Genomic DNA, 24881 nt, shown 5'->3' on the forward strand with positions numbered 1-24881 from the left:
AATTGAGCTGATTTTAAGTTTTAAATCTCATTTTTCATCACCATGAATTTAGTAGATGGATCCTATTTGAAGAACCTATCCCATAAATAAGAGAATCATATGTATTAAATCCAAATGATGATTTAACAATCTCTCCAGCACATCTCCAAGACACCAGGTAAATGTAGAAACTTTGCATAGCTGGATTTGTTTTTGTGAATAAATGGAGCAAAAGCCCCAATGCATTCGTTTCCATGAAATAACACAACTTATGCCATTTTGCACTCAATTCCACACTCTACTCCCATCTAATTCCAATACAACCACTTCCAACCGGTCTATGGATATATATAGTATTAGGTATTTAAATGTATGTTTCTGTCACTGTCATTCATTTATTTATTAAGCCTACAAACACTCACTGGGTGCTTACTAAATGCCAGAAGCCCTGCACCCATGGAGCATACCACTGTCTAGGAAAGGAGAGACAAATATTTTGAGATGCAATTATTTAAAGGACAATTATGATAAGTGCTTCAAAAGCTAACACTTTAAGAATATAGAGCATATCTACCCTAGTCTGGGAGCTCAGAAAAAGTGTCCTTGGGAAAGTGACATTTAAGCTCAGGCATGAAGGAGGAGTAGGAGTTGCCCCAAAAAGATGGAGGAAGGAGCATGTGTAAAAGCCATGAGAAGGCCCATTGCGGTGGCCGGAGTATAATGAGGAGCTAAAGTAAAGTGAAATTAGGAGTAGATTGGAGGGGGCAACTACATAGGGTCTTAAAAGCCAAATAAGAACAAGGGGCAGCCATTGAAAGATTTTATTGAAGAGAAAAGAGGTATTTAGACTTACACTTTAAGGTACACTCCAGCTATTCTGTCGAAAATGGAAGGAAGGTTCCAAGGTTCAGGTGAACCATGGAAAGGAAGAACCAGTATTAGATTATGACAGTGGCCCCCTTGTTCAGGAATAATTTTCCAAAAACGATAAAGTCATGATTCTCATACAAATGTAATATTAAAGTATGTTAAAGACTTTAACTCATTAAGTAATCAGGGAACCAGTAGGGTGTTACAACCGGTTCAAAGAAAAATTCAAAAAACCACATGTTTGTATGCAATAAAGGAAAGTTGAAATAAATTTACAACAGATGCAAAAACAAGTCTATCCAAGGGGAAATAATCAATTGCATTCCAGCTACTTTGCATTTTTATGGATAAGAATCATTTGCATTACTATCTGTTTTCTACAACTCACTGAGTTGTACAGTAGCTCAAAGATGATGGAAAGCAGATAACACAGATGGCTAGGCTGACAGGACTCCCACTAATTTTTCTGCTCATTGTAAAGTCTTTCGCAATTATTCCTAACTCAGATAATAATGACTTGGCAAAGGTGGGTGTCAGAAAAGATGGAGAAAAATGGACAGTGTTAATGTTGAATGTATATGGTTCTAGAATCAACAAGATTTGGCATTTGAGACTTTGGCTGGGGGCAGTGGGGTGGGGGGGGGGCCTCAAGAAGGAGATGTCCAGGGGAGGAATTTAAAACAAATTCCTAAATGGCAGAAGATGCCATCAGAGGCTGTTTGGATTTCTCAGCACAGGGGCACTATTGCTCTGTAGAGGGACTCATACTGCACAGAAGAAGCGGACTCAGTCAATAATTATATTTTAAAGTCCACCACAATACACCAAAGGACATGGATAATAAAGAAATGAAATAAAATCTGTTCCCCTCAATAGGATTTTTTTTTCTCTTGCTAGCCTCTGGATTACTTAGCGACACCATGCCCAAATACAACCTTATCCCAACTCAGCAAGAGTCTGTGGGGAGTTTATGGAAATCTCCCAGTTTAGAACTGTTATTCCCTTTCCCAATCACCAGCATGGAAACAGCCTGACTTATGGAATTAAAACAGCCAGAGGAAAGGAAAAAATGTGGCTGAAGTTTAGTGTGACTGCTATGAGCTCTCCTTTTTTTATATATCCAAATAGTCATAATTCCTTTGATAAATGTGTTCTAGATCCATCCTAATTTCCTTCTAGACTTTGATTTCTTACTAGAAGTAATCTGAAAGGAAATGTTTCCAGGGTCAGCTCTACTTTGACATTTTTCTCCAAACAAAACAAGCTTTTAATAGTGGCCTTAATAAAAAATTGTTCTTGAAAAAAAAATCTAATAGTGGCCTTAATAAAAATTGTTCTTGAAAAACAACAACAACAACAAGCTTTTAGCTTCCATGTCAGTTTACATAACTGGACCTGTTACTAAAAACGATAACATTACCTGGTCTTTTCATTGTCTTGGTAATAATTACAAGCTTCCTGGGGCAAAGAATTTACATGGGACTTAAAGACCTCATTTAATATTACAAAATAACATATACATTATAAATGTATAAATTTAAATATCAAGTTTACCAAATAAACTATTCTAGTACTACTGGACTTTGTGTTCAGGTCTTTTTAAAGATATCAATGACCCGTGACAAATATTGAGATACTTCTTGAGAGAATTCGGTTGGGTACATGACCCAAATGGTCAACAGATGCTGAAAACCGTTCAGTGGAAAAGAAGTCACAGGACAATTACTGCAGTGAGGATATTTTTAAAGCTCAGAGTGAAGCAGTACTCGGGCAGCGCTGAGTTCAAGGTTCTAACTTTGCACGTATCAATAATGGCTGTGGACCTGGAAATGACGCGGATCTGCTGGGCGATGCCCCAGTTCAAACGTCTATCACGTGCTGTCAAGGTAATGTCTTGTCTGAGCCAAATTCGTGGCAATAATGATAAGGTTAAACATTTTCAATTATTCTTTCTCAATTGTCATCTCTATTCTCCTACTTTCCCCCTTTTTGTGTCCTATCATACTGTCTACCTCTCTCTAGTCTCAGAACAGGAACAAAAGTAATTCACCTAGTTTCAAATGTTCCCTAAATGTAGGTCTACCGAGACTATGAAGCTTTCAAATCGGTCTTCAATATCAGTTCTAAGGTAATTCTTCCCCAATGACTCAAATAAGCTCTAAAAACTAGGTCTGCTTAACTTGCTCCATCTAGAAAATGACCATATTATCCTCAGTAATAGTCAGGATGGATAATCTTACACAACTAAGCACTCATGAAACCCTTGGGATAAAATATCTCATATCCAGACCCTTTTAGTTCCTAAAATTATGTTGCCCAGAATCTGGTCACACGAAGATAGATACTTCAAAAGTTTTGAATAATGTTGACTCTAAAGCACCCAGATGTTACCTGTGCCTCTTGAGCAAAACAAATAAAAATTTACCAAAAATCACCTATGTCTGCTTTGGAATAATCCTACACATAAAACCACCAATTAAGAGAGTAATTCTTCTTGACCCTCTGTCAAAGTCAGGCAGTTTTCACATTCCTTACATTCTCAGAAGCAAGATAAAATAGCCCTCAACAAAAACTTGCAAAACCTAAAAATACATTGCAATCAGATAACCAATTGTAAATAGTGGGATGTGGAACAATTTTTAAACTGCACTGTTACTCAAAGCAATCCTAAAACATTCTCATTTTGCCTCAAAGAAATACCAATGTTTATTTTCCTGGCCTTTGCAACCTTCTCAAATAGAAAAATATGAAATTTTTGAATTTAAAGCCCCATAACGGGTCTCTCTTTATTTTATCTTGCTATAGTGTAGTCCTATAATCCATTAACCTGAAAATTCTCCTCCCATCTCAGATTTAGAGGACAAAATTCCAACTCCAATAACCAGTGGATAATTATATTAGAACAAGTTTAAAAATAGCACTATCAATTTCTCCCTTCAGGATTCTCTGTCCCTAAAAAAATATTGATCAAAACATTGATTATGTTCCAGGTGGGTTAGAAATGCTGAGATAGAACAGATTTGGGGGAAATAAGTGAGGAAGTTCACAAAAAAAGAAACACAGGGCAGATAAGCATTATGAGCCACACCCATGAGTACGACAATCCCTAAACATTTCTACATGAGGTAGAAAGGCCGCCTGAATGATACCAACTTGCTTTTAACCAGGCAAAAATGAAATCATCATCTTTTTAGCTAAGTTAACACAAAATTTCCCCAATGAGATATTATTTCCTAAATGTACCAAGAATTCACAGAGTCCAAAGCAGCACACTGTCACCTTGGTATCTAGAGAATGGTAGGTAAAAATAAAGAGCTGTTTACACCATGAATGTTTATACCATGAACTGTTTACACCAGAATTTCCATTTAAACATATTATAGAGAGAATAAAGGAAAAATAAATGTATCTGCATATTCAGAAGATTTCTGTTAGGTCACATTTCATGGGGAAAATTCACTGCACCTCCAACCAAACTCCATCAACCAGAATGAGACATCTGAATCATCAAAGTTTTTGAAAGACTCTGTTACCTTTGAAAATCGAGCATTTATCCATTTGGTAAAAGTTTTCTTCTGCACGTCATTGTGTTCATCTGTGGGAGGGAAAAGGAGAGAGAGGGAAACGTATGAGAGTTTGTACCTTTACTCAGGGTGTTAAATAAGATTATCTCCATCCTGGAGAGTTTTAAATTGTCTATTAGTAGAGTTCATGAGGCACAATGATCCACAGCTAATGAAGAAGGGATGGCTGACGAGTTCAGCATGTATGGAGCCTGCTAACAAACGCCTGTAGCAGAGGGAGACCCGGGCACCTTCCCAGGGAGCTGGACTTCTCACTCCACACCTCGGCATGTTACCACCGGCCATTAAATCCACATTCGTGAGGAAAGAATCAGGACTTCACTTTCAAAGTATTATACGCGATACTTTCTGTTGCATTTTGTTTAAGTGCAGTTTCAGCATGATAAAAATGTTGTAGAACATTCAACACAAAAATCAAAGCTATCCTTTAAAAACTAAGAAGCTCATGACTTCCCTCCTTTTCATACAAGTCCTACACCCTCCAAAACAAACACTACTATAAGGTTTATAGCCAATTCCATAACCCATTTTCCTGTAGTAAGACTGACAGGACAAAGTTTTAATGATCTATAAAAGCAATCTACACATTTTACAAGCAGAGAAATCAGAGTAGTTTTTTAAAAAGTGACCAACTTTGGTTTGGATTGTAAATTCATTTTCCAGGCCACACAAATAAAAACTGACCTTAAAAAACTAAAGCATCCTGAACTTCTTGGAGATGGGCAGAGTGACTTAGTTAGGTATAAGGAAGCCATGTAAAATGGGAATAAGTAACACTTACAAGGGCATTGTGAGGATTTGCGGATAGAAGTGGAAAACACTTGGGAAAGAGCTGGCATTGAGCTCTTAGTTGTTGTTCTAGTTATAATTATTATTATAGTATATATGTGAACAAGGCAGATAAATATCCATATTACCCTTTCTGTTACTTCCAATCATATCCTCTTCAACTGCTCCCCAATTCTCTGTTAAAACTAGCAGAGTCATTGTTGGCTTAAATCGTACAAAGCAGCATGTTAACAGTCCCCGAGTAGTTCCGAAAGCTGCGTAAGGAATATTTGGAATGGCGCAGAAAGCTGTGGTTCTGTCTGTATATATACACACTGCTTGTTCCACTACTGTGCATACTGCCAAGCTGCTTCCCACGTGATAACAGCAAAATAATAAGAGAGAAGGCTCTAGTGTGCTCTGCCCTCAACGCATCAGTTTCAAAGGGCTGCCTTCAACCCAGACCTCCTCACTCATCCCTAATAGCATAATTAGACGTTCACCCACTACTTCACTAAGTTAGCGGTATCTTTGGGCTTTACTCTGTTCTGGAAGGAGAGTTTGTAATTAAAAGGTCACTCCTGGAATAAATATAGCAGCAGCATCAGAAAAGACTGCACTTCTACAGATCCATAAAGGTAACTGGACACTGACTCTGAGACACAAAGGGGGCAAGTGGATGAAAAACAAAACGGCTCTCTAAGAAAATTCATGTTGTTAATCGTGCTAAGAGGTGGCCTTCCTTCCAGAAAGGACAAGACAGTCAGCATCAGCCTCGATTTCAGGCTTTCTACCATCTGATCAATGCCACATATAAGCCATTTATTAACCAAGAGGATTTGTTGACACTCTGAATGTCTCAGCCTTGACCATCACACCCGAGAGAGACAGAGCTGAGATTATATGCAGTATATAAAGCAGGAAGACACATCAACCTGCAGAGTGCTACAGTAGCCCCACCAATATGAATTTAATATTAAATATCAGTGTTCAGAGCACTTGGAAAATCCAATAATTTTGCTATGAACAAAAATATATATAAAGGTCATAAATATTAAATTCTCTTAATTCTGTAAAATTCATACAATTTAATAATTTTTACCATAAAATGGGGGAAATTTTGAAAAATAAATTTTATTTTACTATTTATTTTTCTACATTTCTGCATTTTATTTTTTCTTAACCTCTTTTCCAAGCATTTAACCTTCTTATTTTCAAAAACATATTAAAATATCTAATACTGGGTTCCTCTCTAGAGATAGTGTGAACCAAGAAATGAGTACCTGTCACCTCAGCAAATGATAACTAAGAACCTTCAATTTTATCACACATAGAATGAGATCAAATTTTAAAAATAGGTTCCCATCATACAGAGGTGTTTATAAAAATTAAAAGGTAATGTTTCTATGATAGTCTTTATCTTAGGGTCAAAGCCTGAATATGAGTCTAAGTAAATGATATGAAATAAAGTGTTGGCTTGTAAAAGATAAATTGTCTTGCATTCAAACTTTTCAAAAGTACTCCAAAATATATAAACACTCTACTTTATTCATTTTCCTGGTACAGTTAAAGGGGGGAAAAGGGATTTATATCTCAATAAGCCTTTAGTTCACATTTCCTTTTTTTCAGACACACACACACACACACACACACACACACACACACACCCCTCCTATTTTCTACCAGACAGGAATTCAGTAAAAGACAGGAATTAGCCTGCAGCTTTCCAATTATGAGACTTTTTAAATGTAACAAATCTGAACACTTACTGGTATAGAACTGCCCTCCACACCACAAAAAATTATGCTAACAACCTTGGCCCAGGTCTCTGTTTCAGGGAGGCAAAAATTTGCTAGCAAAGCGATAGCAGGACAACTAAAATCCTAAATCCCACTATTCTGATCAATCATTTTGCCCTCCTAGAAATTTATACCAAATTTCAAGTCTCAAATTTGTTCAACTCTCCATTATCAAATCAATTAGTCATTTTGATGTTTCCAAAATAAAAATGTGTAAGCAGACAACACAAATTTATATATAACTGGATTATTTATATATGTATTAAGTAAGTATAATTTACATGCTAAATATATTCTTTCAGGATTCCAAACAAGTGTTTTCTTTAGATTTGGATTTTTTTAAAAAACATTTCATTTCTAAAAGCCTTTCTTGGCTTAGTAAATCTTACCCATTAATGACCTTTCTCCATTAGGGGGACAAACACGGGACTGAATTAGGAGAGGAAAAATGTGTTAAATCCCTTAAGGCTGATTTTCCAAATTCTTCCTCTAAATATTTTGCTCTTCTTAAAACGCTTCTGACAAGCTCACACAGATCCAAGGGCCGCTGCCCAGCTTGGAATTTTATTTCTGTGATGGGTAAGAGAAGTGAAGCAAGAAACATCAACAAAACCGCCTGATAAATCTTCAAGGAAACTAGTTTAAATTGTTTTTTCACTTCACCAGCTCAAATGCACATCAAAAATTCTTTTAGCAGAACCTAGCAACAAATGTCAATTTAAATCTTAATCTGGAAATGTGGCAGGGACATTAGGAGTTGTTTCCCCTATGGAAACACACAAGTCTCAAGAACATGTATACCACCATTAAAACTCTACTACAATTAGAGAGAAAGAAGGATCCTTGAAGCATATCTTTTAAAGCAACTGAAGAGTGCCTAACTGGCTGGTGATAACCTGAGTTCAAAAAAATGCAACTATTGGGAAAAGAAATCCTTAGACTTTAGGCCAAAAAATAAATATCTTGTTGGATGGTTTCAAACTTAGATTGACCTTATTTGAAGCCTCTCTCACACAATTTAACACACCCTAGAAAGCCAGTTTCTCATTAACAAAAGAGATTATTTCAGAAGCAATGAAAGTATCACAGACCATACTCCCACTTCTTTTTCTGGGTACTCTACGTGAATCAACCCCAAGACACATCTCCCACTAGGACGTAGTCATGTCATTTTCCTCCCTTGCTTTCTTACCCCCAATCTGTACTCTCTGAGCATCACCAATTCATTTATTCAAACAATACACATCAAAATGTCATATGGAAACATATAAATATTTGTAATAATCTGTAAAATATTATAAGCAGGTAGACAAAGAAACAGAGATGAGACAGACTGCTCTCAAGCCAAGTGCTTAAACTCCTGAGTCTGTTTCGAAATCTGACATCTTCTAACACAATATTGTACATCAACTATATTCCAGTCAATCAATCAGTCACTTGTTAAACTATTCCTACCAGAAACAAAAAACTCCTTTTGTTTTTAAACAATAAAATTCAATTCAAAAAAAATTTTTTTTAATTTTTAAGTTTTTTAAAAATGTTTTTGGTCTGACGTTCTCAGAAGACCTGAGGAAAACCTTAAAATTAAAAACGTGCTTTTCAAAACTGTCAAAACTACTTAAATGTATGAGAAGTTCAGATAATTAATATTTCAAATGATCTTTCTGTAAGTTTATCACATTTATATTTTGAAGTGATTAAAGCTAAAAACTGCATTTAAAATAGACTTTCACCAAGGGACGACTATATTGCTTTAAAAACTCAGCTATTTTTTTTTTAATTTGAGTCATTTCTATTAGAAGTTAAGTAAACAAATATAAGTAAACAAAAATAAATGTTTAGGACATCTTCAAAATATAAGTAAATAAATAAATAAATAATAAATGGCTTTTGCTTCACTCTTTAAAAGCAAAAAACAAGCTGATGGTCTCTTCAGGAGAAATGGAGATGGATGGAGTGAGAAGGAAAGGAAAACAATTCCACTTATCAAATGAGAAGGTTGAGATCCAGGGACAAAAGTTAAATGAATCATCCAGCATCACTCACCCAAGAAGTGGCAGAGTCACAAACAGAACTAGTGTGACCGACTCCTGAGCCTGTGTTCAATGCACTGCCAAGTGACCAAAGAGGTCAACGAGAATTTCATGGGGGAAAGGGGGCATTTAAAATATATTTTGAAGAACAGATGAAATCTGCTTCATAAGAAGATGGGAAGAAGGGCATTCTAGACACAATGAGACATGATAGAATACTACACTGCCCTCAGACCCAATACCTGACAAAAAAGAGCATATTTAATAAAAACATAATTGTGTATCTACGAGAAAACACAGAGGGCTGTAACACATAATGATATCAAAGTAACGTTCTAAAATAAACCAAACTTCGGAAAGTTTTCAATCCTGAAAACTGTTTACAAAGTAGAGTTAGAAATATATGCTCAAAAAGCGTTCTCGTAAGAAAACACAGATTCTTTGAAAATCAACCTCTTTAAGCCAACACATGCTCTGCTAATATATAACCCACCCACTCTGCTCCCAAACTCATCACAATTCTGGAGCCCTTGGGTTCCAGAAAGTCCACAGTCCCACCAGGACTGTGTACAGTATTTCCATCATTTTCAGCACTGGGGGAAAATGTTTGTTCCAGCTGAGAACCAACCTAAACAACGGAAACTACCCACCTCACTATCACAGAATCAGAGTGTAAAAGAACAGGATGGTATAAAAGGGTACCTGATCGAGCGAACCCCATCCTGAGACCAGAAATGTCAGAAGCAGTTAGTTGGTACCATAAATCAAGTCAGGATCCATGTCTCCTAATCTAATACTCCTCCTGCTCTCAAGACTACCTTCTTGGGCTTCCCTGGTGGCGCAGTGGTTGAGAATCTGCCTGCCAATGCAGGGGACACGGGTTCGAGCCTTGGTCTGGGAAGATCCCACATGCCGCGGAGCAACTGGGCCCGTGAGCCACAACTACTGAGCCTGCGCTTCTGGAGCCTGTGCCTCGCATCAAGAGAGGCCGCGACAATGAGAGGCCCGCGCACAGCGATGAAGAGTGGCCCCCGCTCGCCGCAACTAGAGAAAGCCCTCGCACAGAAACGAAGACCCAACACACCCAAAAATAAATAAATTAATTAATTAAAAAAAAAAAAAAAAGACTACCTTCTTTTTTTTTTTTTTCCCACACACACTGTATTTTATTTTTACAAGAGATAAATAGACTGACACCAAGCATTGTACATGGATGACCACAACAAAAGCAACAATGATTGCAATTACCAAACATGAAACACACTCATACTATGTCATAATATTGACATTCAGTCCAGTAATCCTCCACTGCAACAGCTCCTTTACTTTGCAGTGAAAATTGATTTGTATATTCTTTGCCTCTGAGTTCTTGTGGGATTTTTTCTGTTTTTAAATTCAACCAGAAAGTCACAAAAATTATACTCATCCTCATCAGTTCACTCAGTCCCATGTAATTAATTTTTTTTTTTTCATCTTGATCTTTTGTTAGCACTTTTATGAGCTCATCAGTTTTTCATTAGAGTTCTGAAAATGCTTATTCATTCAGTTCAGCAGTACAGTCAGGTACCAGAAACCTGTACTTGTCAGAGTCTTTTCCATGAATTTCCTGAAGATGAAACCCTTTTATAGGAACATATTTACAAAAGCATCAGAGTACACCCAGAACTCTCTGTAAATGACAAAAGACTTAAAAATGACCACGGTTAAAGATTTGATGAAAGTTCATAATAATGCAGTTGACAAGAAAATTAGTTATTTCTGAGATATACATTTTAAAGTAATAACTAGGATTATGACTTATAACATTATACCAGAACATATAAGATTTTTAGAAATTTCATGTAATGTCTGAAACATTTATATTAACATATTTCCATACAAATAACCCAATGAAAGTTTAGTATTAGTTGTTTTGTTTGTTTGTTTATACTGCAGGTTCTTATTAGTCATCAATTTTATACACATCAGTGTATACATGTCAATCCCAATCGCCCAATTCAGCACACCACTATCCCCACCCCACCGCAGTTTTCCCCCCTTGGTGTCCATATGTCTGTTCTCTACATCTGTGTCTCAACTTCTGCCCTGCAAACCAGCTCATCTGTACCATTTTTCTAGGTTCCACATACATGCGTTAATATACAATATTTGTTTTTCTCTTTCTGACTTACTTCACTCTGTATGACAGTCTCTAGATCCATCCACGTCTCAACAAATGACTCAATTTCGTTCCTTTTTATGGCTGAGTAATATTCCATTGTATATATGTACCACAACTTCTTTATCCATTCGTCTGTTGATGGGCATTTAGGTTGCTTCCATGACCTGGCTATTGTAAATAGTGCTGCAATGAACATTCGGGTGCATGTGTCTTTTTGAATTACGGTTTTCTCTGGGTATATGCCCAGTAGTGGGATTGCTGGGTCGTATGGTAATTCTATTTTTAGTTTTTAAGGAACCTCCATATTGTTCTCCATAGTGGCTGTATCAATTTACATTCCCACCAACAGTGCAAGAGGGTTCCCTTTTCTCCGTACCCTCTCCAGCATTTGTTGTTTGTAGATTTTCTGATGATGCCCATTCTAATTGGTGTGAGGTGATACCTCATTGTAGTTTTGATTTGCATTTCTCTAATAATTAGTGATGTTGAGCATCTTTTCATGTGCTTCTTGGCCATCTGTATGTCTTCTTTGGAGAAATGTCTATTTAGGTCTTCTGCCCATTTTTGGATTGGGGTGTTTGTTTCTTTAATATTGAGCTGCATGAGCTGTTTATATATTTTGGAGATTAATCCTTTGTCCGTTGATTCGTTTGCAAATATTTTCTCCCATTCTGAGGGTTGTCTTTTCGTCTTGTTTATGGTTTCCTTTGCTGTGCAAAAGCTTTGAAGTTTCATTAGGTCCCATTTGTTTATTTTTGTTTTTATTTCCATTACTCTAGGAGGTGGATCAAAAAAGATCTTGCTGTGATTTATGTCAAAGAGTGTTCTTCCTATGTTTTCCTCTAAGAGTTTTATAGTGTCCAGTCTTACATTTAAGTCTGTAATCCATTTTGAGTTTATTTTTGTGTATGGTGTTAGGGAGTATTCTAATTTCATTCTTTTACATGTAGCTGTCCAGTTTTCCCAGCACCACTTATTGAAGAGACTGTCTTTTCTCCATCGTATATCTTTGCCTCCTTTGTCATAAATTAGTTGACCATAGGTGCGTGGGTTTATCTCTGGGCTTTCTATCTTGTTCCATTGATCTATGTTTCTGTTTTTGTGCCAGTACCATATTGTCTTGATTACTGTAGCTTTGTAGTATAGTCTGAAGTCAGGGAGTCTGATTCCTCCAGCTCCGTTTTTTTCCCTCAAGACTGCTTTGGCTATTCGGGGTCTTTTGTGTCTCCATACAAATTTTAAGATGATTTTTTCTAGCTCCGTAAAAAATGCCATTGGTAATTTGATAGGGATTGCACTGAATCTGTAGATTGCTTTGGGTAGTATAGTCATTTTCACAATGTTGATTCTTCCAATCCAAGAACATGGTATATCTCTCCATCTGTTGGTATCATCTTTAATTTCTTTCATCAGTGTCTTATAGTTTTCTGCATACAGGTCTTTTGACTCCCTAGGTAGGTTTATTCCTAGGTATTTTATTCTTTTTGTTGCAATGGTAAATGGGAGTGTTTCCATAATTTCTCTTTCAGATTTTTCATCATTAGTGTATAGGAATGCAAGAGATTTCTGTGCATTAATTTTGTATCCTGCAACTTTACCATATTCATTAATTAGCTCTAGCAGTTTTCTGGTGGCAGTTTTAGGATTCTCTATGTATAGTATCATGTCATCTGCAAACAGTGACAGTTTTACTTCTTCTTTTCCAATTTGTATTCCTTTTATTTCTTTTTCTTCTCTGATTGCTGTGGCTAGGACTTCCAGAACTATGTTGAATAATAGTGGTGAGAGTGGACATCCTTGTCTCGTTCCTGATCTTAGAGGAAATGCTTTCAGTTTTTCACCGTTGAGAATGATGTTTGCTGTGGGTTTGTCATATATGGCCTTTATTATGTTGAGGTAGGTTCCCTCTATGCCCACTTTCTGGAGAGTTTTTATCATAAATGGGTGTTGAATTTTGTCAAAAGCTTTTTCTGCATCTATTGAGATGATCATATGGTTTTTATTCTTCAATTTGTTAATATGGTGTATCACATTGATTGATTTGCGTATATTGAAGAATCCTTGCATCCCTGGGATAAATCCCACTTGATCGTGGTGTATGATCCTTTTAATGTGTTGTTGGATTCTGTTTGCTAGTGTTTTGTTGAGGATTTTTGCATCTATATTCATCAGTGATATTGGTCTGTAATTTTCTTTTTTTGTAGTGTCTTTGTCTGGTTTTGGTATCAGGGTGATGGTGGCCTCATAGAATGAGTTTGGGAGTGTTCCTTCCTTTGCAATTTTTTGGAAGAGTTTGAGAAGGATAGGTGTTAGCTCTTCTCTAAATGTTTGATAGAATTCACCTGTGAAGCCATCTGGTCCTGGACTTTTGTTTGTTGGAAGATTTTTAATCGCAGTTTCAATTTCATTACTTGTGATTGGTCTGTTCATATTTTCTGCTTCTTCCTGGTTCAGTCTTGGAAGGTTATACCTTTCTAAGAATTTGTCCATTTCTTCCAGGTTGTCCATTTTATTGGCATAAAGTTGCTTGTAGTAGTCTCTTAGGATGCTTTGTATTTCTGCGGTGTCTGTTGTAACTTCTCCTTTTTCATTTCTGATTTTATTGATTTGAGTCCTCTCCCTCTTTTTCTTGATGAGTCTGGCTAATGGCTTATCAATTTTGTTTATCTTCTCAAAGAACCAGCTTTTAGTTTTACTGATCTTTGCTATTGTTTTCTTTGTTTCTATTTTATTTATTTCTGCTCTGATCTTTATGATTTCTTTCCTTCTGCTAACTTTGGGTTTTGCTTGTTCTTCTTTCTCTAGTTTCTTTAGGTGTAAGGTTAGATTGTTTACTTGAGATTTTTCTTGTTTCTTTAGGTAGGCTTGTATAGCTATAAACTTCCCTCTTAGAACTGCTTTTGCAGCATCCCATAGGTTTTGGGTTGTCGTGTTTTCATTGTCATTTGTCTCTAGGTATTTTTTGATTTCCTCTTTGATTTCTTCAGTAATCTCTTGGTTATTTAGTAACGTATTGTTTAGCCTCCATGTGTTTGTGTTTTTTATGCTTTTTCCCCTGTAATTCATTTCTAATCTCATAGCGTTGTGGTCAGAAAAGATGCTTGATATGATTTCAATTTTCTTAAATTTACTGAGGCTTGATTTGTGACCCAAGATGTGATCTATCCTGGAGAATGTTCCGTGCGCACTTGAGAAGAACGTGTAATCTGCTGTTTTTGGATGGAATGTCCTATAAATATCAATTAAATCTATCTGGTCTATTGTGTCATTTAAAGCTTCTGTTTCCTTATTTATTTTCATTTTGGATGATCTGTCCATTGGTGTAAGTGAGGTGTTAAAGTCCCCCACTATTATTTTGTTACTATCAATTTCCTCTTTTATAGCTGTTAGCAATTGCCTTATGTAATGAGGTGCTCCTATGTTGGGTACATATATATTTATAATTGTTATATTTTCTTCTTCGATTGATCCCTTGATCATTATGTAGTGTCCTTCCTTGTCTCTTGTAACATTCTTTATTTTAAAGTCTATTTTATCTGATATGAGTATAGCTACTCCAGCTTTCTTTTGATTTCTATTTGCATGGAATATCTTTTTCCATCCCCTCACTTTCAGTCTGTATGTGTCCCTAGGTCTAAAGTGGGTCTCTTGTAGACAGCATATATATGGGTCTTGTTTTTGTATCCATTCAGCAAGCCTGTGTCTTTTGGCTGGAGCATTTAATCCATTCACGTTTAAGGTAATTATCGATATGTATGTTCCTATGACCATTTTCTTAATTGTTTTGGGTTTGTTTTTGTAGGTCCTTTTCTTCTCTTGTGTTTCCCACTTAGAGAAGTTCCTTTAACATTTGTTGTAGAGCTGGTTTGGTGGTGCTGAATTCTCTTAGCTTTTGCTTGTCTGTAAAGCTTTTGATTTCTCCATCAAATCTAAATGAGATCCTTGCCGGGTAGAGTAATCTTGGTTGTAGGTTCTTCCCTTTCATCACTTGAAGTATATCATGCCACTCCCTTCTGGCTTGTAGAGTTTCTGCTGACAAATCAGCTGTTAACCTTATGGGAGTTCCCTTGTATGTTATTTGTCGTTTTTCCCTTGCTGCTTTCAATAATTTTTCTTTGTCTTTAATTTTTGCCACTTTGATTACTATGTGTCTCGGCGTGCTTCTCCTTGGGTTTATCCTGTATGGGACTCTCTGCGCTTCCTGGACTTGGGTGGCTATTTCCTTTCCCATGTTAGGGAAGTTTTCGACTATAATCTCTTCAAATATTTTCTCTGGTCCTTTCTCTCTCTCTTCTCCTTCTGGGACCCCTATAATGCGAATGTTGTTGCGTTTAATGTTGTCCCAGAGGTCTCTTAGGCTGTCTTCATTTCTTTTCATTCTTTTTTCTTTAGTCTGTTCCGCAGCAGTGAATTCCACCATTCTGTCTTCCAGGTCACTTATCCGTTCTTCTGCCTCAGTTATTCTACTATTGATTCCTTCTAGTGTAGTTTTCATTTCAGTTATTGTATTGGTCATCTCTGTTTGTTTGTTCTTTAATTCTTCTAGGTCTTTGTTAATCATTTCTTGCATCTTCTCAATCTTTGCCTCCATTCTTATTCCAAGGTCCTGGATCATCTTCACTATCATTATTCTGAATTCTTTTTCTGGAAGGTTGCCTATCTCCACTTCATTTAGTTGTTTTTCTGGGGTTTTTTCTTGTTCCTTCATCTGGTATATAGCCCTCTGCCTTTTCATCTTGTCTATCTTTCTGTAAATGTGGTTTCTGTTCCACAGGCTGCAGGACTGTAGTTTTTCTTGCTTCTGCTGTCTGCCCTCTGGTGGTTGAGGCTATCTAAGAGGCTTGATGGGAGGCTCTGGAGGTGGGTAGAGCTGACTGTTGCTGTGGCGGTCAGAGCTCTGTAAAACTTTAATCCACTTGACTGTTGCTGGGTGGGGCTGGGTTCCCTCCCAGTTGGTTGTTTTGCCTGAGGCAACCCAACACTGGAGCCTACCCGAGCTCTTTGATGGGGCTAATGGCAGACTCTGGGAGGGCTCACGCCAAGAAGTACTTCCCAGAACCTCCGCTGCCAGTGTCCTTGTCCCCACGGTGAAACAGAGCCAGCCCCCGCCTCTGCAGGAGACCCCCCAACACCAGCAGTTATGTCTGGTTCAGTCTCCCCCAGGGTCACTGCTCCTTCCCCTGGGTCCCGATGCACACACTATTTTGTGTGCGCCCTCCAAGAGTGGGTTCTCTGTTTCCCCCAGTCCTGTCGAAGTCCTGCAATCAATTCCCACTAGGCTTCAAAGTCTGATTCTCTATGAATTCCTCCTCCCGTTGCCGGACCCCCAGGTTGGGAAGCCTGACGTGGGGCTCAGAACGTTCACTCCAGTGGGTGGACTTCTGTGGTATAAGTGCTCGCCAGTCTGTGAGTCACCCACCCAGCAGTTATGGGATTTGATTTTACTCTGATTGCGCCCCTCCTACCGTCTCACTGTGGCTTCTCCTCTGTCCTTGGACGTGGGGTATCCTCCTTGGTGAAGTCCAGTGTCTTCCTGTCGATGATTGTCCAGCAGCCAGTTGTGATTCTGGTGCTCTCGCAAGAGGGAGTGAGAGCACGTCCTTCTACTCCGCCATCTTGGTTAATCGACTACCTTCTTTTTTTTTAACATCTTTATTCAGATATAATTCACATGCCAAACAAGTCAGCCATTTAAAGTATGCACTTCAATGTTTTGGTATATTAAATTATTAATGTTTTAAATTGTGGTAAAATATATTTAACATAAAATTTGCTATTTTAACCATATTAAAGTGTATAATTCAATAGCATTTATTTCATTTACAATGTTGTGCAACAATTGCCACTATTTCCAAAACTTTTTCATCCACCAAAACAGAAACTCTGTAACCGTTAAGCAATAACTCCCCCATTCCCTCACTTCCCCAAGCCCTGGTTACCTCTAATCTATTTTCTATCTCTATGTATTTGCCCCTTCCTAATATTTCATACAAGTGAAATCACACAATATCTGTCCTTTTGTGTCTGGCTTATTTCACTTAGCATAATGTTTTCAAGGTTCATCCACGTTGTAGCATGTGTCAGAATTTCATTCTTTTTTTGCAGCTAATAGTCCATTGTATGTATATGCCACATTTTATTTATCCATTCATCTGTTGATGGACACTTGGGTTGTCTCTGTCCTTTGGCTATTGTGAATAATGCTACAATAAACTGGTATACTAGTGTCTGTTCCAGTCCCTACTTTTCAGTTGCTTTGGATACACCTAGGAGTGGAATTGCTGGGTCATAGGGTATTTCTATGTTTAGATTTTTGAGGAACTGCTAAACTGTTTTCCATAGCAGGTGCACTATTTTACACTCCTACCAGCAATGTATATGGGTTTCAAATTCTCCACATCCTCACTAACATTTACTTTCCTTTTGAAAATTATTATTATGATAGCCATCCTAGTAAGTGTGAAGTGGTATGTCATGGTTTGTATTTGTATTTCTCTAATGACTTAATGATGCTGACCATAAGACTACATTTTAGAAATGCAAACTACCAAGCAAAACACTACCCAGTAAAATCCCCAAACTTTTTATCCTGTAAACTTTCTGAACTAGCCCAAGTTCAAAAGCATGCTACTACAAAGTGGCTGGGATTCAGAGACAGCTCTTTTGCATTTAATCCACACAATATTGCAGAATGATTAATTTATTCCTCAAAGAATTATTTTCAGAATTAGATATAACCATTAATTCCTGCCCATCTTCTAATTTTAGAGTTTATTTACCTCGTACCAATTTTCTCCTTGATGAGCTCCTCATGCTTTTTAAATGAATGCACAGGAATACAGGAGGGAATGTTTTCCTACTTTCACTTTTTAGAGCTGCTAAACTTAACTGAAAAATATCTGTAAGGCTTACAGGCATCTGACACTGCTTGAAACCTTCTCGGTGGAAATATCTTTTAGAAAAACTCAATATCTTAGATATAACCATATATGTGTTGCAAATGCAGAGGAACAAGGATTTAGTTTATGGGGACAGAAATGGTAAACTTTACATACAAACACTTCACTTTGGACTTTTGCCCTGAGAGAAAGAGAGTTTTATTAAAAGCACTGGAAATATCATAGAATAAGGAGATGTTATTTAGGAGGAGCTGAATGAGTCATAAAGATGATGAGTCACTGTCATGAAAAGCCGACAGAAAACTAATTTTTTCTTAGTGACTGACAAAAGTTAGACTTATTAAAGAATTTTCTGTGAAATTTGATTCTTCACTTTATTCCAGTTAAATAAAGATCTATTATGTCCTAAACATTGTCTACAGAAACCTCAAGAAAAAGTGACTGTTTCATAAACATATATCTCTAGATGTAGAAAATCCATGCAAATGAGTTTCCATGAGAAAAATGTTTTTGAATATAAAAAACATTCCAGTGATCTGATCTCAGACAAGTTCTTTGCCATAAGTTCTACTTTCCAAAATAGGAGCAAAAACGTGTCCTTTCAAGATAGTTAAATATTCATATTTTTGATTTTTAATTACCTTTTTCCCCGTATTATGAGGAATCTCAAAGATTCTTTAAGATTCCTCATAAATCCATAGGATAAAACAATAAAAATATCTAAGAAATGTACTTCCCAAACAAAAACTTAAAGACAAATATTCCAAGAAAAAGAAAACAATAGTTTCAAGTGCCCAAATATCTCCCTGCACTCCTTTGTGGGAATGCTATTATTTTATATAAAGCTTTATATAAAGGTTTGTAGAAAACTTTTAACTGTATACCATACAGTTATAATCACGACTATAATCGTGACTCTGGGTCATCACCTAGATAAAAATATACATACACTGAAAAACAGGGAGCAATGACTAATCACTGAATGAGCATTGGAGACGCCAATGATAACATTCCAAAGCCAACAACTCCAGTGAGTTAAAAGGCAATACGGTTTGTCTACCCTCCTTAGAACTACTTCAATTTAGTTCTCTGTGTTTCAGGATCCATACAAACTCCTTGAGACAGATGCAGACCCAGAGAATAACAATCCATGCAAACACAAGTGCTGCCATTCGATTTGGCTAAGCAGAAAAGTGCCCAGGTAGCCCCAAAAAGCAATGCAACCTCAAGGAACTCAAGGATAAAAGAAAAAGAATCTCCTGCTCATCAAGATTGGACACTTGCAAAAGTCTAGACAACCTTAGGGGCCAGAATGAACATTCCCGCAAACAGAGCTGCCAGCTTGCTGACTACACCCCGTCATCTGGAGAATCATGGGGCTGGGACTCTTCCTCTCTTTCCCTCCTCTTCATGTTTATTACTTACCTCCTTCTTCTGCCTGCCTCGCATTTTGAACATCCAAACCTTGCTACATCCTGCCTCCTTGAATATTCTTTTCCACCACCCTTCCCTGGACCTGTCGTAGCCTAGGTTACCATTTTGGAATTCTCAGCCATAAAGCCCACCTGGCTGCATGGGTCCTGGTCGCCCTGAGGCAATCCAAACACCATTTGAGTGTCTCTTTTTACCATTTCTCTTCTGAAGTGTCTTGATGCATCTTTTCTTTCTCTTCTTAAAACTTCCTGTATAATGACTATAATATACTTTTAAAGATTTCAACATAGGAAGTGGGATGTTACATTTGTGTTAAAGTCAGAGGCTTCAAATATTTTTTACTCATGAACCTCTAAAAGAATTTCCAGGCACATTTTTAAGTTGACAACTAATATTTATAGTAAATTTATTTTTTTAATTAATTTATGTATTTATTTATTTATTTATATTTGGCTGCGTTGGGTCTTCGTTGCTGTGCGTGGGCTTTCTCTAGTTGCGGCGAGTGGGGGCTACTCTTAGTTGTGGTGCACGGGCTTCTCATTGCGGTGGCTTCTCTTGTGGAGCACAGGCTCTAGGCACATGGGCTTCAGTAGTTGTAGCATGTAGGCTCAGTAGTTGTGGCTCGCGGGCTCTAGAGCGCAGGCTCAGTAGTTGTGGTGCACGGGCTTAGTTGCTCTGCAGCATGTGCGATCTTCCCGGACCAGGGCTCGAACCTGTGTCCCCTGCATTGGCAGGCAGATTCTTAACCATTGTGCCACCAGGGAAGCCCTATAGTAAATTTAAATACTTAAAAAGATGTTACTCCCAGCACATTGTTAAGGAGCTGCAAATCTAGATCATTCGATTAATAGAAAATGTCTCCTCTATTCCCTAATTGGCAAAACTAGTCCTCACTGTCAAACTAATCACCTAAATTAGACATAATTTCTGACATGGGAAGTCTGACTTTAGTTTTCTATTTAAAAACCGAGTTCAGATTTTAAATATTCCATAATAAAGAACCTACAACTTAAAAAATTAAAATAAAATAAAAACCATGTTCAGGGAATTCCCTGGCGGTCCAGTGGTTAGGAGGTTAGGACTCGGCGCTTTCACTGCCAGGGCCCAGGTTCAATCCCTAGTCGGGGAACTAAGATCCTGCAGGCAGCAAGGTGCAGCCAAATAAATTAATTAATTAAATTTTTAAAAATTAAAAAAAATTAAAACCACATTCATATGTACTTCAGGGCAAAAGCTCACTTCAGAATTCTCATTCTAAGGTAGGTGGGTGGATAGATAGATGGATGGATGGACGGATGGACGGAAGGGGGACACAAAGCCTTGCCCCAGATGTAGTAAGGCACTATTTTAATAATTCTTAAGGAAGTGTTCTTTGCTTTGCATTTTGAAACTGCCCCCTTGTTTGGTGCCTCAAAGTAATGCAGCACAGTAAGATTTGGGGAGGGTGAGAGATGTGTCTTTCTCTTGTAAACTGCAAGAGGGGAATCCTGAAAGGAAAGATGGGAAAGCAGAAGGCCGGTACCTAAGATGTCTCCTCAAGTTGCTTAAACAACCTGGAAAAGACAGCCACAAGGGGACACACATATTCCAGTGTGCAAACCACTCTAGGGGCTCATAGTTATCCCAACCCAATAAAACACTCCAGAGATGGTGAGCTGTAATTTAATTAGAAAGGCTAAACTCCAGAGGTGGCCACTACAAAGGCATCAATTATCTGTGCCACCATTAACACCAGAGCCTTTGCTAATTAATTTAATGAATGTGAGAAATGTGCTTTTACTGTGGCTTGAGAAGTGGCATAATTAGAAGATTAGAAACAATCTCCCACTGGTGAATTTAGTGTTATTCAATGCATGTGAATTGGCCAAAATATTTTATAGACATGTCCCAGCATCGATTAAACAATAAAATCTAGCAAGTCTAGGAGGCTAGATCCCTTAAGGCCCTGTGTTCAGCCATTAGCTGGGAGGATTCTAGTTACCCGATGCTGTCTATAAGTCTAACTAAATCTTTTCTCTAAAACAGCATTGTCCCATAGAAATATACATAATTTTAAATTTTCTAGTAGCCACATTAAAATAAGAGGTAAAAATAATTTTAGTAATATGTGTTATTTAACCCAATATATCAAAATATTATCATTTCAACATATACTCAATTTATTTTAAACTATTGATATCTTACATTCTTTTTTTCTTACTGTCTTTGAAATCCAATGTGTATTTCACATTTATAGCACATCTTAGCTTGGACTAGTCATAGCAGCCTTCACACTGCATTGCACAGCTCTAGAATATTGCTGCATTTCCTGCAACTATAACCTTCATGTCCTTCAAAAGGACAGAGAGCCTTGGCTTTCCAAGCTCATGAAACAGGCTGCATGAAATTTTTTTTGAGCCTGCTTGCTAATAATGATTGTTTAATGAATGCCAATATACACAGCAGGTTTGGTCCGAAAGTTGCCTTCATTATAACCCTGATAGTAGGACAATGGATAACCTTCACACCCCACTTTTAAGCACTGGGGGCTACTGAGCAAAACTATAGCAAAAATTAATGGTTGTGCATAACCAAATTGGTTTTGTCCATTTTATAAGACTTTCAGCCCAATACATAGACAATAAGAATAGGAAATATTTCTAAGCCTTTCTTATAGTCATCATTTAAAGTTTTATATTTCCTACTCTTTTAATGAAAATTAGTTGTTCATCTATTTTGTAGAAAACACTGTGCAAAGAAACAGAGGGTGACATTTACTGAGCATCAGACCAACTATACTGGTCCCGAAAGAGATCCAAGTGCTGCCTTCAAAAAGCTATCAAGGGGAGGTGTGTGGAGAGTTTTGGGAGAAGGGTGTGAGACAAGTACATAAATAACAGATGGACAACTATAGCTAATATATTAGGTACAGATACATTTATAAATTCAGAGGAAAAATGTTTCTTCTTGATGGAAGTGAAGAGGAGATCAGAGAAGAATTCAAGGAATAAATTGCATTTGAATTAGGCCTTGAATTGATATGTTAAAGGCATATAAAAATTGTTAAAAGGGGCATTTATGGAAGAGAACAGCTGAAGCAAAATCCGAAAGGCATGAAAAGAACAGGACAGTCAGACAAAAATGTGAGTCGTTTCTCTGGCTGGATAGCTTTAGACCAGAGTTGCAATGCCACTGAATTTTGGAAATAGACTGCAGCTAGACTGTGGAGGATTTTGAATATCAAGCTGAGGGTTTAAACAAGCAAGCAATGTTGGTCACTGACTTTTACTGAGCAAAGGAGTGACACAATCAGAAGTGTCCCGTAGTTGAGTTTAACATGAAAACTAGATTTAGTAGGAAAGGAGGCTGGGAGAAAGGAAGCTAGTTTGAGGTATATTATAATCTCCCATACTAGATATCTGAAAGCCTGAAGTAGTGGAGTAGCAATGAGATTAGAAAAAAAGGGATGGATGCAAGAAGTATAGAGTTTTAGAGGTAAGGTTGCCAGGACTTGACCACCAAATTATTTCAAGGGTAATGAAGGAGAAAGAGAGTCAAAAAAATTCCCAGCCTTTTAGGTTAACTTGAAGGATGATAGTGCTTCTCTACTTTAAAAAAAAAACAACATAAGAACAGCACAGGAAGAGAAATGGATTAGGAAAGGAAGTTCTCCTTTGCACCTAGTGAGTTAGAGATTAGCAGGATATTTGGGTGAAGATACCAAGCAGGACTAGAGCATATGGGAGAAGGTCTTCACGTAGAGGAAACCACCCCAGAAGCTCAAGTTTTCAGAAGAAAGACATATTCCACAGCGTTAAAGCAAGGTACCGGAGGATCTGGGGGAAAATGAGGCCTGAAAAAAGATAAGTGAACTTAACCCCTAAGACCCAGATGGCATGCAATGTTCTGAGGGAACAGCGAAGCTGGCTTTGGGCTGGCAGACGTGTAAATTATTACAAGTTTCCTGGGACAATATAACTACACCGATATTAACATACTTTTAAATTATATAACCATTGACCCAGAAATTCTGGAAATTTATCTTAAGGAAATCATTAGATACACAAATATTTAGATATCTGTAAAAGGATGTTCTTCAAAGCACACTTCATAATTGAAAAAAAATTGTTAATCTAAATGTCCATCCATGGGGATTATTTAGAAGCATATTTTCATACATAAATACAACCGTCAATAATGATACTAGAGAAGAAAATAAAGATATGGAAGGATTTTTCATAATATATTAAGGAATAAAAATGCAGGTCATCAAAGAGTACACACGGTGCTTTATCTATACAATGTATACATATATGACCAGAAAGGTAAGAGCCAAAACATTAGCACTGTTTATTTCTCAGAAGGTCCTGAGAGATTCTTATATTCTATTTTTATTAGCTATATTTGCTAATTTCTGAAATGAGTGTATAACACTCTGTACCATTCTTTTCTTTAAAGCACCCATCCTGCAAAAGTTGTCTTTTTCTCCACTTTAATGCGGACAAGTAGGAAGGTTAGAGAATTTGGCAGCTATAAAAATAAACTGAGCTGAGAGGAGGTCTGTCTGCCTGTCTTGTCTGCCTCGGAGGGGGATGGTGAGAATAGGAGACTTCCGTGTATCTGTAATTACATGCAGACAGGAAGGATCTAGGAGGGAGGGAGAGAGGTTAGATGCCAACACTGAGTACCCAAGAAGGGCCCCCTTATGGAGCCAAACCCCAGAGGATGAGTGAGAGAAATGTATCAGGATCCATACTCCTAAATTAGATGCAGTTAAGGGCACGTATTTCTAAAAATGAAACTCTCCAGGTTAAGTTGCTTTTACTTATATCTGTCTTTCCAGTGAGTTTTCCACTTCAGCCTGAAGAGATAATTGGCTACATGTAAAATAACTGTGCCTGAGTCGGCCCATCTCTCCCAGTCTTCTAGTCCGTTCACTATGGAAACACTGGTGAAGAGGGAGTTGCATCACTTAAGATACACCTTTTGCAATAAAGTATTCCTAGGCAAAATGATCGGCGCACTGATCAGTTATTAAGGTGAGAAGACAAAAGAGAAGATTAATGCAAAACGTAAAGTTACTGACAGATTGCACAAGCTACCTAGACTTTCTCAAAACCTCGTATTTTACTCACTTTCAGAAAAAGAACACATATCTGGGAGAAAGATGAGGAGTATTTGTCCTCTGTTCATGTACTTTAATGAAATACCATGCCGTATGAATGCAATTTTTAAATAAGAAAAATAGAGTATTTCAGAAGTAGTTTTTTAAACTTTTTTCTCTATTTTAGAATGTTTTAACATTGAGTCACAACAAGTTAAAACCAAGACATAAGATAATTTTTAAAAAATGAAGTCATTTTAATAAATTTTCA

General features: G+C 37.3%; 1 protein-coding gene across 7 annotated transcripts in view; it reads right to left on the bottom strand.

The window, feature by feature from the left end:
• UTRN (utrophin) overlaps positions 1-24881 on the bottom strand; it is a 519047-nt gene that overhangs the window by 406073 nt on the left and 88093 nt on the right. For all 7 annotated transcript variants that reach the window (XM_061207128.1, XM_061207126.1, XM_061207127.1 and 4 more), the window contains one exon: positions 4383-4444. In XM_061207128.1, coding sequence (XP_061063111.1) covers positions 4383-4444 — 62 coding nt within the window. The remainder of the gene's footprint in view (positions 1-4382; positions 4445-24881) is intronic.

This window comes from Eubalaena glacialis, chromosome 12 (genome assembly GCF_028564815.1).
Source record: "Eubalaena glacialis isolate mEubGla1 chromosome 12, mEubGla1.1.hap2.+ XY, whole genome shotgun sequence".
In the NCBI taxonomy this organism is placed as follows: Eukaryota; Metazoa; Chordata; class Mammalia; order Artiodactyla; family Balaenidae; genus Eubalaena; species Eubalaena glacialis.